The 17,225-nt window shown below is 38.7% G+C and overlaps 1 protein-coding gene across 1 annotated transcript in view; it reads right to left on the bottom strand.

The window, feature by feature from the left end:
- TNFSF13B (TNF superfamily member 13b) overlaps nucleotides 1-17,225 on the bottom strand; it is a 31,931-nt gene that overhangs the window by 9,165 nt on the left and 5,541 nt on the right. The window contains exon 3 of the mRNA XM_081815202.1: nucleotides 6,386-6,442. Coding sequence (XP_081671328.1) covers nucleotides 6,386-6,442 — 57 coding nt within the window. The remainder of the gene's footprint in view (nucleotides 1-6,385; nucleotides 6,443-17,225) is intronic.

Genomic DNA, 17,225 nt, shown 5'->3' with positions numbered 1-17,225 from the left:
CAGTGGCTTAAAACAACACACATTTACTATCTCACGGTTCTAAACATCACAAGTCTCACTGGGCAAAAATCAAGGTGTTGGCAAGTCTGTGTTCTTTCTGGAAGCTGCCAAGCCCATCCCTTGCCTTTTTCTGGCTCCTACAGTCTGCCTGCTTTCCTTGATTCCTGGCCTCCTCCATCTCCCAGGCACCACTCTCATCATTCCCAACTTCACTTTCATCCTCACATCACTTCTCTGACTCTGACCCAACCAACTCACTCTGTAAGGATGCTTGTCATTACCCTGGGTTCACCCAGATCAGCCAGGGTAGTTGCCCCACATTTCTTTCTTTTTTTTTTTTTATTCTTATGTTAATCACCATACATTACATCATTAGTTTTAGATGAAGTGTTCCATGATTCATTGTTTGTGCATAACACCCAGTGCTCCATGCAGAATGTGCCCTCCTCAATACCCATCACCAGGCTAACCCATCCTCCCACCCCCCCTCCCCTCTAGAACCCTGTTTGTTTTTCAGAGTCCATCGTCTCTCATGGTTCGTGCCCCACATTTCTTAATCACATCTGCAAAGTGCCCTTTCCCATGTGACCTACAATACTCACAAGTCTCAGGGATGAGGCTGCAGATGTCTCTGGGAGCTGTTATGTTACTTACCACAGCAGTCAACCCTGAGATACAGAGTAAAATAAATACTGATTTTTTAAGGTAAATAAACAATTCCTTATGTAATCAGGCAAGAAAGTCAAGCCACTCATAAGAAGAAAAATTTCTCTTACCTTAGTTCTCTTCAAAGTGCATTTAATGCCAAAGAAGAGTGGAGAAATTCCTACAACTCAAGTAAAGAAAGGGGAAATGGGATTTTGCATCTAGCCATCTGTCCTTAAAGTATAGAAACTACAAAGATAGAGTTTTATCAATGCAGAAACTTGGTGACCATTTTTCTCATGAGCCCATTTTGAATAAACTAGTCAAGAGTGAAATTCAGGAAATTAAGACATGAATGAGGAAAGCACAGTAAAAGCACTTGCAATGGGTATTGAATATATTTATCTGTAAAACCAAGCAAGACAAAAGCACATAAAGAGAATGGTTTGAAAGAAAAGAAGGAAACAGTTTTATGTCATGACAATGTAGAAATTATAAAATTTACAAATACAGAGAAGTAGAGGAGGAAAAATATTGATAATGGCCTCATTTGTAATACCTGGGGCTCCAAGGCTATGTATTAAAATTGATAGATAAGGAACAGAAACATAAATATTTTAATAGTACATACACAGACATTTAGAAATAAAATATTAGCACCCAAAAAGTGTATGGTGGGGGACAAGAAGAATATAGAGAATTGAGAGGAATCATATTAAATTTATTCTAGCCTAGAGTGGTCAATAGATATTCCCAAAAGAGGTAATTATAGATGTCAGAGTGATGTCACGGAAAATGGCAAAGTAAAAAGCTTATAGAATAAGTTCCTCCACCAAAATAGCACTTAAGCTGGCAAAACTTACCGAATCAACATCTTTGAATATATGAAATCTAATAAAAAAACTTACAGCAACCAAGAGAGTACTTAATAAAAAAAGAAACAGCCTGTTAAATTTCAGTAAGGAAGTATTGTATTTTTGCTTCCTCACTTACCATCCCCCATTCTCCAGCATGGCAGCAGCTATGGACATGATGGCCTGGGTTCTAGGTGGCATCTTGCTGGGGCTGGTGGGTATAATACTTACTTTGTTCCCAAATCATTGTGGCTATGCATTTTGACCTGTCTGGAGATTTTTTTTTCCTCATTAAAAAAAAAATATTTATTTATTTATTTATTTTAGAGAGCGAGAGTTGAGGAGGGGGGGAGGGAGTCTTAAGCAGACTCTGTGCTGAGCGCAGAGCCTGATGCAGGACTTGATCCCACGACCCCGAGGTCACAACCTGAGTGAAACTAAGAGTTGGATGCTTAACTGATTGTGCCCCCCAGGCGCTCCTGTCTGGAGATTTCTTTCAGATAGGAGTAGGTCCCCAGGCTGGTGTCAACCAAAAACTTTAAAGATGTACACTACCTGTAGCCTTCTGGAACAAGGGACAGCAGACTGACAAAAGCATACAAAACAAACAGAAAATTATGGCCCATTCACAGGAAAAAAAAAGAAATTGGCAGAAACCATTTCTGAGGAAACCAGGACGTTGAACTTACTAGACAAAGACTTATATCTTTTAAATATGCTTAAGGAGCTAAGGGAAACCACAAAGAACCTAGGAAAACTAGGAGAATTATGTATAAACAGACACTATCAGTAAACAGATAAAAAATATTTTGTTAAAAAAGGAACCAAATAGAACTTGTGAGCTAAAAAGTAAAATAGCTAAATTAAAAAATTCAGTAGAGAGGTTACAGAGCAAATTAAGCAGGCAGAAGGCAGAATCCACAAATTTGAAAATAGAACAATTAAAATTATCCAGTCTGAGGAACAGAAAGAAAAGAAATGAAAGGAAGTGAACTGAACATAGGGGACCCTCAATCAGACTAACATTTGCATTATGGGAGCGCCAGAAGGAGGAGGGAAAGGAGCAAAAAGAGTTATTTGAAGATATAAGGGCCAAACTCTTCTTAACTTTGAAGAAAGAATGCATCTACACATCCAAGAAGCTGAATGAATTCTAAAAAGGATAAACTCAGGGACGCCTGGGTGGCTCAGCCCGTTAAGCGTCTGCCTTTGGCTCAGGTCATGATCTCAGGGTCCTGGAATCAAGTCCCGCATTGGGCTCCTTGCTCAGTGGGGAGCCTGCTTCTCCCTCTGCTGCTCCCCCTGCTTGTACTCTCTCTCTCTGACAAATAAATAAATAAAATCTTTAAAAAAATAAAAAGGATAAACTCAAAGAGATCCATACCAAGGTGAATTATAATTAAGTGGTTGAAAGAAAGGACAAGGAGAAAATCTTGAAAGCAGCAGGAGAGAAGCAATTCTTCCAGTACAAGGGATGCTCAATAATATTAACAGTTTATTTCTCACTTGAAACCGTGTAGGCAAAAGACAGTGGGATGAATGAAGGATTATGTCAGCAAGGTGCAGTGTAGTAAGCCTTACACATCATCCCTCCACAGAAACATTGATTTAACAATACCTTGAAAATGCCAAATACCTTGAAAAGAAATTCAGAATCCAGCTAAGAAGTAGAAGCTAAGTAGTAAAGCACAAACTGAGAAGCAGTCACATTTATATAGGTAAGAGGAGCAATTTCAACATATTCACACCAGTCCCTCCCCCAGACAGGCCTCGGTCGGCACCAAGAAGACAGCCTCGTTCTGTGATTCCCCCACGGAGGGACGGTGAGATCTGAGTGTGCACCTGGCCACATGGCCTATCAGAGTGCCTTCTGTGGAGCTGCTTTCCATCTCACCCCATACTTTGTGCTGAACAACCAAAAGAGCTTGGTCCCTGTGACAGTTCGAAACAAAGAAAAGGGGAAGACGTTCTTTTATAGCCAGCAGTTTGTTTTGTTTTGTTTTGTTTTGCATGATTGAGGAAAAGCAGAGAACAGATTCTTTTCCTCCAGGAGGGGAGGGAGGAAGCAAAGGGGGCCTTGCTCCTTGAGGCCTTACAGTGGCTAACATCAAGCACTGCTGACCAGTAAAATTGTATCCCAGTCAAAATCAGTCCATGAGGAGTAGGAGAGATAGCTTCAGAGGCAACAAAGCAGCTCTGCAAAGAACATGAAGGATCAAGAAAACCCAACACAATCAAAGGGATAAGACAAATCTCCAGTAAACCTGAAAGAAATGGCTATAATGAGTATAGATCACTCTGAACTCTAGTATAAAAGTAAAAGACAAAAGTATTAAAAGAATTATAACTACAGTAGTTTGTTAATAGACACACAATATAAAAAGATGTAAATCAAAGTTAAGTTATCAGCTTAAAAGAGACTACTACAACTAAGTTGCTTTATGTAAGTGTCATGGTAAACACCAATTTAAAAACCTGTAGTAGATACCCAAAATACACACAGAAAGGAATCAAAACATATCAGTACACAAGATAATCAAGCCACAAAGGAAGACATCAAGAGAGGAAGAAAGGAACAAAGGAACTATAAAGCAGCCAGAAAACAATTAACAAAAGGAAAATAATAAGTCCTATCAATAATTACTTTAAATGTAAATGGATTAAATTCCCCAATCAAAAGGCATAGAGTGGCTGAATGAATTGAAAGAAAAACAAAATGCAACCATATTCTGCCTACAAAAAACTCACTTCAGCATTAAGGACACACATAGTGAAAGGCTGGAAAATAATATTTCATCCAAATGGTAAACAAAAGAGATAAGAAGTGGCTATTCTTATATTAAACAAAATAGACTTCAAGTAAAAAAATGTCACAAGGGACAAAGAAGTCATTATATGATGACAAGTGGATCAATTCATCAAGAGGATATAACAAACGTATATGTTCATCTATATATATATATATATATATATATATATGCACTCAACATTGGAGCCCCTAAATGTATACAGAAAATATTAACAGATTTGAGGGGAGAAATAGATAGCAATACAATAAGAGTAGGGGAATTCAATACCTACTTTCAATAATGGATAAGTCATCCAAAAGAAAATCAATAAGGAAATAGTGTGCTTGAACAACACTACAGACCAGATGGACTTAGCAGATACACATGGAATATTCTATCCTACAGTAGCAGAATATGCATTCTTCCTAAGTGCACAAAGAAAATTCTCCAGGATAAATAAAATGTTAGTGCGCAACTAATGAATCATTGAACACTACATCAAAAACTAATGATGTATTATAAGTTGGCTAATCGAACATAATAAAAAAAGTGTTAGGGCACAAAATAAATCTGAAGAGATTTAAGAAGACTGAAATCACATCAAGTACCTTTTCCAACCACAATGACATGAAACTAGAAATCAGTAACAGGAGAAAAATAGGAAAGTTCAAAACTACATGGAAATTAAGCAACACACTCCTCAACTAACAGGTCACATGAAATTAAAAAGTAGAATTAAAAATATCGTGAGACAGGTGAAAATGGAAACACAACCTACCCGACCTTGCGGGATGCAGGCAAGGAGTGGTGCTAAAATGTGCCCAGGCCCACTAACAGTTCCGTGCTGCTCAAGGCCTGCTGGTATCACCAGGCTAACCTATGCATCCAAGGAGCAAAGCACGCAGATAAGCACCCAAGGTCAGTGGAGAGCAGCCACCAACCAGGAAGATCACACACAATCCTCTGTGCAACTCACATTCACGATCAAGTAGCAGCTTCATCTTTCTGTGTGACGGACAGCATTTTTGTTTTGGCCAAATGTGTAAAACAAACTTTTCCTAAGTTATACTTTAAAAATTTTATCTTTGGTCCTCAAGGTCTTCTTCTGACTTCATTTTAATTCTTACTAAACAGTCTGCTGCCTATTCAAGTTGCAAACATAAGACTTTGGAAAATGTAGAGTGATAAATAATAACAGAATTTCAAATAATTTAGTACTTATGTTACATTTGGGATAATTAAAGCCACTTAGAGAAATACAGATGCAAGACAGCACTCTTGGCACTCATTACAAAGGCTCATCCAAATTCATTTTCTGGGCTCCTTCTTGTTTCCCCATTCCCGGCCCCTAGCTTAACCCTCTGACACTTGTGAACTCCCTGTTCTGGTTTACAGCCCAGACATTCCCTAGCCTGCCCCCCTGCTGGAGTTTTCCCCATAGCACTTAATTTTATCATTCTACATTTCACTTGTTCATTAGCTTTTTTCCCCTGTTTCCCCTCAACAAAAGGTAAATTCCATGAAAGTGAGGAACAATGCACATTTTATTCTTTGCTAAGTCCCACGGCCCACACAGTAAGTAGAACATTGTATGTCTTTAACCAATACATGCAAAATATAAAGTAATCATTTCACATTGGATTATCATAAAAGTGTTATATTCATTTGCACATATTTACTAATAATTAATATAAAATGTTTATGGTACATTCAGTTTCACCTTCATCCTATTATGATTTCTAAAACCTAATAAAATAGGGCAATTAATATTTGTGAAGATGATCCTGAGTCACTGAGAAGCCAAAATGATTTCTAAAAAATAAAAAAAACCCTGAATTTGGCTTAGTATTGGTTTTATCAAATGCTAATTATTTTAAATCTCTAAGTATTCGTGTCTCTAAGGTAATTCTGTTTGTTAGATTATTACCTTAGCCTAAATATTTATTCCCCGATCATTTTGAATAAATTGAAGTTTCTTATTTTACATCTGATTCTGAGAAGTTTGGAGGCAGACAGCTGATGTGAGATGAAGTCTGAATACAGTCTTACACGTGATTGAACTGTAAGTCGAAACGTTGCGGGAGATGATCTTATTACCTTTCCGTATGGTAGGCGTTTCACTGTCTGCAATCAGTTGCAAGCAGTCTTGAGTGACTGAAAAGCAAAAATACATCCTTTTAGTTACTTGAACAGGAACCGAAAGGGAAGTAAGATGCCTGAACGCACCGCACAAAGCTACAGAGCTGTTCTTCCAGAACCACGGAACCAATAATGCTTCCTCCGGAGCCTGATCATTGTTCTAAAACTGCTTTATGACAACCGCACACAGATTTTTATCATAAATTTTACTTAAAATATAGTATGGCCTTGAAATTCGGTTTAGAGAAACTCTATGTGCTGTTGAAACATGGTTAAGTATATCATCCTGAGAGTTCAACCTAACTTGCCTTAAGGTGTCATGCCTGGACAGAAAGCGAGTTTAGTGATTATCATGTGTCTTTCAAGTCTGTCACACGTATAAGCCAAACTACCAGAACACTATAGAGTGATTTTTTGTTTTTAAAAAAAGCCTAACATTAAGGGGCGCCTGGGTGGCTCAGTCGGTTAAGCGCCTGACTCTTGATTTGGGCTCAGGTCATGGTCTCAGGGTCGTGAGATTGAGCCGAGCGTCAGGCTCCATGCCCAGCTTGAGATTCTTCCTCTCCCTCTCCCTCTGCCCCTCCCCGCCTCACCCCCACTCTCTATCAAAAAAACAAAAACAGAAACAAACAAAAAAAGCCAACATTAAATAGTAACTCACGGTTACTGCTAATAAAATTACCACTACTGAAAATAAAAGCAGTTGCTAACATTTACTGAGCAGATATAAATACAGGCAACCTCACAAAAATCCTCAAAACTACATACGGGAAACTAAGTCCTGGCAAGTATAAACGGCTTATTTCGGGGCCTGTGGTGGAAAGTGATGGGGCCAGAACTGAAGCCAGGCCTGTTTCACTCCAGAGCCAAAGTCAGGCTTTGGGTACAATGTTTTGGACCAAGAAGAGAAGAGAGAGAGCATCTTTAAAAATAAAATGGGAGATTTCCCTGAAACCGCATAATCAGTAAAGCTTCTGGGAAGCATCAATTTGCATCACATATCACGTGTACGATATTCCAGATAGCATTCAAGGAAACAGAGAACTATTCTGTTAAATAAGGACAAATGCCTCCAGGTGAAAGCAAAACGAGAACACTGTCTATGGGGAAAGGACCAGTAAATATCTATGGGAAATACGACAAAGCAATTTAAGTGTGCCTATTTTAAATTAAGAAAATATGAGTCGAGATCTCTTATTATCTAGCAAGTATTTTATTCAGAGTTGAAGAAGTACTTTAAAAACATGCCTCTCTATGTTCACATTTTAAGAGTTTGACACAGTGAATTTCTGCTTCCCTTATTAATTGAAAACGTTCTGAGTTCTAATACCTAATAGCACAGCACCTAATAACAGATGTAAGACTTACAAGCTATTCCCAAGCTGTGCAGACACACAGGCCTTCGAAGAATACTGCTGCAGGGAGTAAGCACATCAGAAAATCTGTTAAGAAGTTCCCCCTTGGTATTTCAAAGTGGGAATATAATGTTAAAAGCTGCCATTCTTGGGGCGCCTGGGTGACTCAGTCGGTGAAGCGTAGGTCTCTGGCTCAGGTCATGGTCCCAGGGTCCTGGGATCGAGCCCCGCGTGGGGCTCCCTGCTCAGTGGGGAGTCTGCTCCTCCCTCTGCCTCTGCCCCATACCCCCCGTTTGTGCGTGCGCTCAATCTCTCTCTCTCATACAAGATCTTTTTTAAAAAGCTGCAACTCCTTTATAACTCTGAAACTTTTCTAACATATTTTTACGTTTATCTGATCATTTCAATAGGAGCAGAACATTCTGGACGACTCTGTGATTCTTTGGTTGATCTGCAAAACCACGATGGCCATGTCTGTGCCACAGGGAAAATGTGACTCATTAGCACTGTTACTATGGCAGACCTTCTGCCACCAAAAATATGTAAAAGCATCATTAAGAGGCAGAAGGGTCGTGAATAAGGACGGCGTGAAAGAAAGGAGAAACAAAACACCCACAGCAGAGAGAGAGTCTAAAGAGCAGGGGCAGTCTCTCGAGTAGCACTACCAGCCCTACCTCAAACGTGCTCCTATCCTTCTCACAAACACTTCTTAAGGAATTACTGCTCACAGGGCATCGTGATAAGCTCTGTGAGGGATGCGAGGCTCAAGCAGAGCATGGGAACCTTGAATCTTCCCTCCACACAGAAGAGGATGTTGACAAAAAGGTTAAATTTCCAAATGTTCCCTCTTTCCTGGGCTGTATGTGCACGTGCATACAGAGATTAAATGAGATAATGCATGTGGCATATTTAGAACTATTCCTGGCCCACAATACTTGCGAGATCAATCTTGGCTATTATAGTGGGAGGTGCTAGCATTATTGTTCTTCACAGTATTGAACCCAATAAACTGCGCACATAAAGGAAGGGCACTAGAAGGCTGTGAAGGCCAGATGAACCTGATAAAGAGAAACAAGAAAAACTGTAAGATGTTTGTTACTCACGATTTCAATGAACCCTTTCCTTGACCATTTACCCAACACCCCATAGGAGACTTACACATTCTATTTAGAGAAAGAGATTTCCCTAGAGTGAGCCTTGATACTACTAAACTGCTAAGAAAACATCCGAATTTTAATCTCTGCAGCCCCACTGGAGTTGGCTACAACCTACATGTTAAAAAAAACAATAAATCTATTCCATCATGTAGTAGCAGAAATCGAACTTCTAGAAGAAAATACACTGCGGGGAGAAAAGTGTATTTCAAGAAATACTCTTCAGAAAGGAAAGTGGATTATTCAAATAAACGTTCGATAATAGTGTTTGAATTATACTTGCTGAAGCCAGTGCCATTCATTAACTTTTCTTATTCCAGAGAAAGTCACTGGGCTTTTGAAGGAGTGTTGCTGGAAATAAGCTTGAGGACTGCCCACTCTGGCCTCATGAGATGCTGCTTAGGTCCCATCAACCTCAGCAGTGCCGTTTACCTCTTTCACTTTCTTCCGTTTTAGGAAATCCGATGTCCGTTATCATCTTATCTCTAGTACAATCCTTTAAGACTTTCCGGTTCAACACAGATCTGATCTTAAAGTATAGATTATTGCTCACAAAAAGTGAGTCAAAATAGCAATACTGCTTTTTCATATCTCCAAGTAGCATAGACAGCCAGCCACAAGAATTTTGAGAATGCACAGTCTAATGTAAGAAACACAATGCTGGTAACAATTATAATGCTCATCAGTTGTATTTGGTTTTCAAAAGTCTTGCGTACAACCTTCCCTCTACTACAACTGAAGGGAATTTGGAGAGTCTGAGATAATTTATCTTTTTAACTAAACAACATGATAACATGCGTTAAAACCTTTCTGTGTCTGATGGGGACACACATATTTCTATATATATATATTTTTTATATTATAATAATGTGTGAAAGAAGGATAATTAATCCTGGTAAGTACAAATTTACAGCTTAATATTTATTCATAACATTAAACTTTGTATAAAATATTTCTATGTTTTTTTATTAGAGAGAGAAAGAGAGAGAGGGAACACAAGCAGGGGAAGCGGCAGAGGGAGAGACAGGCTCCCCGCTGAGCAGGGACCCCGATGCGGGGCTCCATCCCAGGACCCCGGGATCATGACCTGAGCCAAAGGCAGACACTTAACTGACTGAGACACCCAGGTGCCCCTGTAAAATATTTCTAAAACAAAAATATTATATTGATGGCAAAAATAGTTTACAAAAGAGAATTCCTAAAATAAGAGTTTTTAGAACAAAAATAATTTGCTATTGCTCAATATTTGATATAATAAAATCCAGCCAACCTCACAGAAAAGCATTTAAATATTTTCCATACGGAAAACATTTTGAGTTTGAAAGCCATCTGTTGAAGTACAACACTTATATTACATTCAAACACCATTTAATTAGGAAAAGGGATTTGAATGTTTATGGGATTGCTAGTATCTGCTGTATTATTTTCTGAATTGGAACTAAACGTTTTCAAACTGGAGTTGGGTTTATTGTACATTATTTCAACAAAGCTCAACCTAATATAAACTACCATAAATAATGCAATTATTGCAGATTACACGTAACTCCAGTAGAAACACAGAGCTTTTCTCAACACATCTGCCCCATCCATATGATGCACACCTACTCGTTCTTGGTAGTCCTTCTTACTCATCTCATTCAAGCTACTCCCAACCTCTTTAGTCTGGATGAGATGTCCTTCCTGCATTTTCCTGGGTCTCTTTCTTTGTCCTTCTGTCTTCTTACTTTACTGCATCAGAGTTTTTGAAGGCGATGCCAATCTCCTATTTCTGTATACCTTACAATTCAGTATATGGAAGTCATGAGAAACACAGTTTGATTTTTCTTGAACTAGTTTTGAATAAATAATCAGTGGCTAGAAAAGTCTAACTAGGAGAAATCCCATAAAGATCTAAATATTGACCTAATGAGGGACATAGATTTATGAAGAAATTGAAGAAAGCATGATTTTGGGATAAACATTTCTACTGGAATGGGAATAAAAGAATTTAGGGGCAAAAAACTGGATTATAGAGTTTTATTTGACCAGTGATAAAGAGTTTTCCAATACAAGTTAATGGAGTTTTAAAAGTATTTCTAGAGAGCTAAATTGAGAAGTATGTATTTGATGTACCAGAAAATTTTTTAAAAATTAGGAATTTTTAATCTTGAGAGGGGCCCGCCTGATACATGTTGTGCTTTAGAAAGCTCACACATGTGTTCTTGTGTAGAATCAGTTGCCACGCAGAGAGAATGAAAGCAAAGGTTCAGCTGCTGACTGGTAGTAAACATAATATAGGGATTATTTGATCCCAGAAGCAATTATATAAATAGAGCATCCAAGGTAAATTGTGGGAAAAAAATTAAAGGTTTGTGACTAATGAATGTGTCTGAAGAATTAAAAACTAATAATGAAAACAAATTTTCAATTCTGGATAATTCAGAAAGATGGTAGCATTACTATGGCCTTGAGGCAGTACCAAAGGGGGGCTCGTTTTGGGGGTTTTGGAAAGAGGTTGATAAAATAATATAGAAATCACAATAGTCAATAGGAGTAAAGAAAGATATCTGATTGGAAGGTGTGTGTGTGTGTGTGTGAGAGAGAGAGAGAGAGAGAGAGTTTGTGCAGAGTCCTAAGCACTAACTGGATATTGTCACGCACCACTCATAATGTATTTTTTATGTCTAAAGCACTGTAGGATATGTAAAATGGTAGCCCTTTGTCTTGCCTCATAAACACCAAGAGTAAAAATACAAACAAAACAAAACCCAGGAAAACAAAATTCCATCCTCATAAGTTATTTCATTTTATAATTGATGAACTATTTTAATTTAAAATTATTAATTTTGTAGTTGCATTACCATCTCCATGGGACATGTTATTTTTTTTCTTTTGCCATGACTTCTTTGCATTACCTTAGAATATTTCTCATTATTAATGGCATACACTCATAAAGCACTGGATATCAGTAACTTACCAGTGAAGAAAATTAGCTTCATGACACAACATGCAAACATACTTGAAGTCAAGGAAGGTGAAAACCAAGATAGAAATATATCTGAATGCTTGAAGAAAGCTACCAGAGAATTGCACAATTGGCTCTTACACCTTCAACCTCCCCTTGGACACTTCTCTCTGAATGTCACAGTGATAATTCAAACTCAACATGACCCAAATCTATTTATCTTCCGCACACACACTCACCTCTCATTCTTCTGTTTTCTCTTACTGGCTATAACTACCCTCTGAGCTGCCCAACCAAGAAACTTTGTAAACATGCCCAGTTCCTTCCTCTGTAATCTTGAAACCCGGCAAATAACCCAGTTCTAATGGTTTGAACTTTCAACTTTTGCTCAATTTGGATTCTGTCTGTCATTTATCTCATTCAATAATTTTACTGAACACTAAATTTAGGTCATGTGTTTGGCTCCGGATAGAAAAGAAAAAAAGAAAAGAAACAGAGGAGACACAATCCTTACCCCCTTGGAGCATCCCTACCCCCATGGAGAACAGGTATGAATCAGCATCACAAATACAGAATTGAAGTTGCAAGAGAGATCAGGAAGGTTTCTCAGAATGGGATGCTTAAACTAAAGTCAGAAGAAAGAAGGGGGTAGGAACATTCCAGACGAAAGTGTCAAGAGTATACACAAAGGCTGAGGTTGGAGGGACACGGCAAGTATGGCTAACGGAGGGAGAGACAGACAGACAGACAGAGACAGGGGGAGAATAATAAACAAGGACAAGATGCGCAGGGCAGCCACGTTTAGATCTCCACCCTCACTGCTCTGGACAATTGCACTTGCCCACCAAGCTGTGCCTCTTCTCTTTTCTGCCATTTCTACTCCACTGCTTGTGTTTCCTCCAGATTGACCTTCCTAAACCTGAATTTTATCTTGTCCTTCTAATGTTTCTAACTCCTTCAGTGGGTTTCCGCTGTACACAAAACCCAAGTCTACCTTCATGACCCCAGGACCTCAGCCCCTCCACCCCTTGCAGAACGGGAGCTCCAACCGCGACTGCGTGTCTGCCATTCCCTTGGCTACATATTCCTGCCTTGGCATCTAGTGAAACCCATCCATCCCTCAGGGCTCAGACCAAATATCAAGTTTCCCTCATCCTTCCAGCTAAATATTGGATCCCACTACACTTTGTGCACACATCTACTGAAATAACATTTCACTATACATCCTAATTGTTTCTATTACTGTCTCTCTCTCTAGGCTCAGTCACTTGATATTAAGGACCATCATTTATAAATTTGCACAGTGTCTGGTTTACATCAGACTAAAAAACGAAGAAAGAAAATCTGTGCAACAGTTTAGAACAAAAACAGACATCATAACAATATCCACCTTTTCCAAATGGTTCTTAGAAACCTCATCCTTATATCCAACTTTATAATACATGTTAAATCAAACTAAATTAATGCTTTAGGGAAAATAGGTTCTATAAAAAAAAAAAACCACTGATATTTGGACCTTCTAACAATAAATCCTTGGGCCCAGGGTTATATGAAAAACATTTTCCATAACAAATAACCCTCAACAAGAAGGATTTCGAGTTTTCATTTGTAGAACCGAAGCACACTATAATATTTTTTTTTGGAAGCCAATGATTATGTAGTATTTCTCTACAATTTCTTACTCTCTATTTCCCAGAAGAAGTTCTAGTGCAGCAGATGGAAGAGAAACAGATTGAGCCGTGAAGTGTGACTTCTCAGCCGGTGTCAGAAGCTGCACTAGGTAGCTATTTACAGTGGTCTCCCGTCTATCCCAAACGGCCCAGCCCTAGGATGAGGAGGAGGAAGCGTGAACTTGTAAAAACACTTCCGTCAGTTTTCCTTTGCAAAAATCCAAGCAAAGGAACAATGTCAAGGTGTTGGCCTGTATTCTGCCCCATCCACCCACTACAATAAGGCCTCTTCTTGCGTGTTTTCTACTTCCCGCTGCATCCCTGTTCCCACGCCGTGGGATACTGTCTCCTTTTCCCCAAATCGACTCACTCCTCGAAACCCAGCTCAGCTCTTAACCATCATGGTGTCAATCATCTTTCAGTCTGTGATCTGAACTCACATCCCAGGATACCATTGCTAGATGGCCTGTTGGTATTGATGTTAGTAACAGTCTAGGCCTCTTGGGGACCCAACAGTTTTTGTCAAATCTGATGTATTATTCAAACGTTAAGCCCGTACAGCTCGCACAATGGAAAAAAAAACTCAGAATTTGTAGTCAGTATATAATGAATCCAAACATGAGTTCTCAAACCAATTTAGCTGTTTAATCATGAGATTACCATTAATATTAAAATATCTTTTTCTTATCTATATAATAAGAATAACAATATCTGCTTCATAGTATTGTGAGGACTAACTGAAGTCATAATTTACGTGTGCTTTGTAAAGACTAAAGAGCTTGTTGATTATTATTTTAAAATTTACATTAATTTTCTTTAATTTCTCCAACTCAGTATTTAGCTTGTTGAGGTAAGGGACTGGTTATGTCTTGGCTTTAATTCTCTCATCTAAAATGGAGACAATAACACCAACCTAATACCTTAGGTTGGGCTCTGTGGGTCTATGATACCATTTACCTTGCTGAGAAGGTAAATGGTATCATGGACCCACAGAGCCCAACCCAGAGCTTGTGTGTACCACATATCCAATAGCTTAGTTTCTCTCTCCCCTTTTCTGTATATTCTGGAGTGCCACCTCAGACCTTGGCACACTGGATGTTTCCTCTATTTTTGAGCAAAATCTGTTTCTTCTCTAACTCTTAATGAGAATACCTTTTATTTGTTTAATTTTTTAATTTTTAAAAAGATTTTATTTGAGAGAGAAAAAGAGCATGTGCACGCGAGCAGGGGAGAGGCAGAGGAGAGGGAGAGAGAGAGTCTCAAGCAGACTTGGCACTGAGCGCGGAGCCCGATGTGGGGCTCAGTCTCAGGACTCTGAAATCATGACCCGGGTGGAAACCAAAAGTTAACTGACAGCCACCCAGGAGTCCCAAGAATACCTCCTAAAAGAAAATCCAAACCACAACGAAAGTGCAGCTGCCCAATACGGTTCTTTTAAATAGGACTTGACTTAGAAAAATAATAAACAGTACAACTAGTATTATCCATTCCTATAGGACTATTAATGAGAACACATTTTTCAACATTATGAATTTACTTTTAAAATATCAACCCATTTCTGCAAATTTTTTTTTAAGTTGGAAGTGTAAAGAATTATTGAGCCTTCGAGGAGAAACAAAGACTTACCCCGGCCTCCCTGACGCACGCTCTTCCTCTTTCCCGCCCTTCACGCTGCCCATTCTGTGAACCCCTGCCCGAGATACTGCACTTTTTCATGATGTCTGCCATTTTCTAGTATACTGTAATTTACTCATTGTGTTTATTGACTACTCTCTGTGTCTTTCCACCTTGCTGTAATGTAACCTCCAGTGGGCAGGAAACTTTTATCTGTTGTGTTTTCTGATCAACACCCAACACCTAGAACAGTGCTTGAGACCTAAGGGGACTGTGGCTTACATGGAAGATACACGACATCACTTTTGGCTGCTTTGATTGACTCATTTCCTGGCTCTTCTGCTTCTCAAAACTTTAAACTTGACAAGAACAGGGTTCAGAGATTTGGTTGTGAGGTCCCTATTTTATTTTATTGCTTTTTTGGAAACTGAACAGAAGCCAGCTCTTGCAACACTGAAAAAGAAGTCATTATTGAAGCAGCTGCGGGGGGCATAGCACTCAGGGAAGATTCTGGTCAAAGATCACCATGACAACAACCGGCTGTTTCTGTTCTAGGAAGGAACACACCCTTACTGGGGAGGAGGTTCCAGTTAACCTAATTTTGGTACAAACTGGATGACTGAGCTTTATATTGCATATGCATTCAACACTCATTTTACAGTCTTGTAAGCTACAGCAAAGCCAGAAATGTCCATGAACAAAGACTGGATGTTACAGACCCATCGGACCTGCCATCTTTCCTTGCAAAGGAGATGGACTATGGATTTCAAGAAACAACACTCAAAAATAGAGTTCAGTTATTTGTTAAGTACCAGTGTTGGTTTCTTAGTTGTGACAAAGTATGGTAATATAAGACAACAGGAGATACTGGATGGGGAGTATATGGCAACTCTCTGCGTTACCTCTGCAACTTTTCCGCAATTCTAAAATAATCCCAAACCAAGAACGTTTATTTAAAAATGGAGAAAAATAACTTAAAGTAGATTGGCCAAAATCTTACAACAAATATTTAGAAGATGAAATATGGATAATTTTCCTCCACTCTTGTTTTTGTATTTTGTTCATGTTTTCAACACCTTTTTAGTCTTATAATTGAGATGAGTATGATACACACTATCAATAAAAGTAATTTTTGTATTTCTATAATCTAAAACACATGCAATTCTAATAACTTTTAAATTCCCTACTGAATAACAAGAGGAAAATATAAAGGTTACTTGATTTTATTAACAAAACCTTGTTTTAGCTCAGTGGGAATCCATCTGAAAGAACCCATTCTCCTGATGGGCTCTTAGTATGGTTATCTCTCCATTCTTTAAGTGGATGGAATAGTTAGTTGAGAGCTGACAGCAGGGATCATGATGATTCCATTTGTGAAGAAATTTTAACAAGAATATTTCAAAGCCAGATCACTTTAGTTACTAGTTTTAATTGGGAATATCTCCAAATACACTTAGGGGCTGAAAGTGAACTTTTGGCTAATATGAGCCATTTGGCAATTCTTTGATCCTGGATTTCCCCACATTTCTGTTTGTTATATTACAATCAGAAATTATCTTATGAAACACAGAACCCTAATAAGACCTCCATTTGAAACACAATTAAGAAAAACAAAACTGGAGCCAAATACCCAAAATGTACAACTACTTAAGAGTAGCATTTACCCTTGGGAGGCCTGGAGAAGCACCAAGTGGGCATGTGGGCTGATGGTGATGTCCACCCCTTCATCTACTGCTGTTCATTTTGTGAATGCTCACCAAACCGTACCCTTACGATCTGTGCCCTTTTCCGTATGTAAATAATACTTCAATTAAAACCAAAACATTAAATAAAACAAGAAATCCACAAAATTAATTAGACAGGTTGTTGAATATGACAGTTTCTCTGTGACTCTTCAGTGAGCCCAAATTGTACCTCTACCTGGTGAACCAAGAAAGTCTGAGGCAAGGGGCCCCCAAATTCTCCCAGCAAGTCCAGCCTTGCTATCCAACTCATTCTTTGGTGAATTAGCTGTTTTAAGTGTCAAGTTAAAAAATTGCATAACACGGCCTCCGATCAAAA

The sequence above is a fragment of the Leptonychotes weddellii genome, chromosome 3 (genome assembly GCF_054177405.1).
Source record: "Leptonychotes weddellii isolate Sample4059 chromosome 3, ASM5417740v2, whole genome shotgun sequence".
Classification (NCBI taxonomy): domain Eukaryota; kingdom Metazoa; phylum Chordata; class Mammalia; order Carnivora; family Phocidae; genus Leptonychotes; species Leptonychotes weddellii.
Note: the sequence above shows the minus strand (reverse complement) of the source record. Positions and strands in the feature narration are given on the sequence as shown.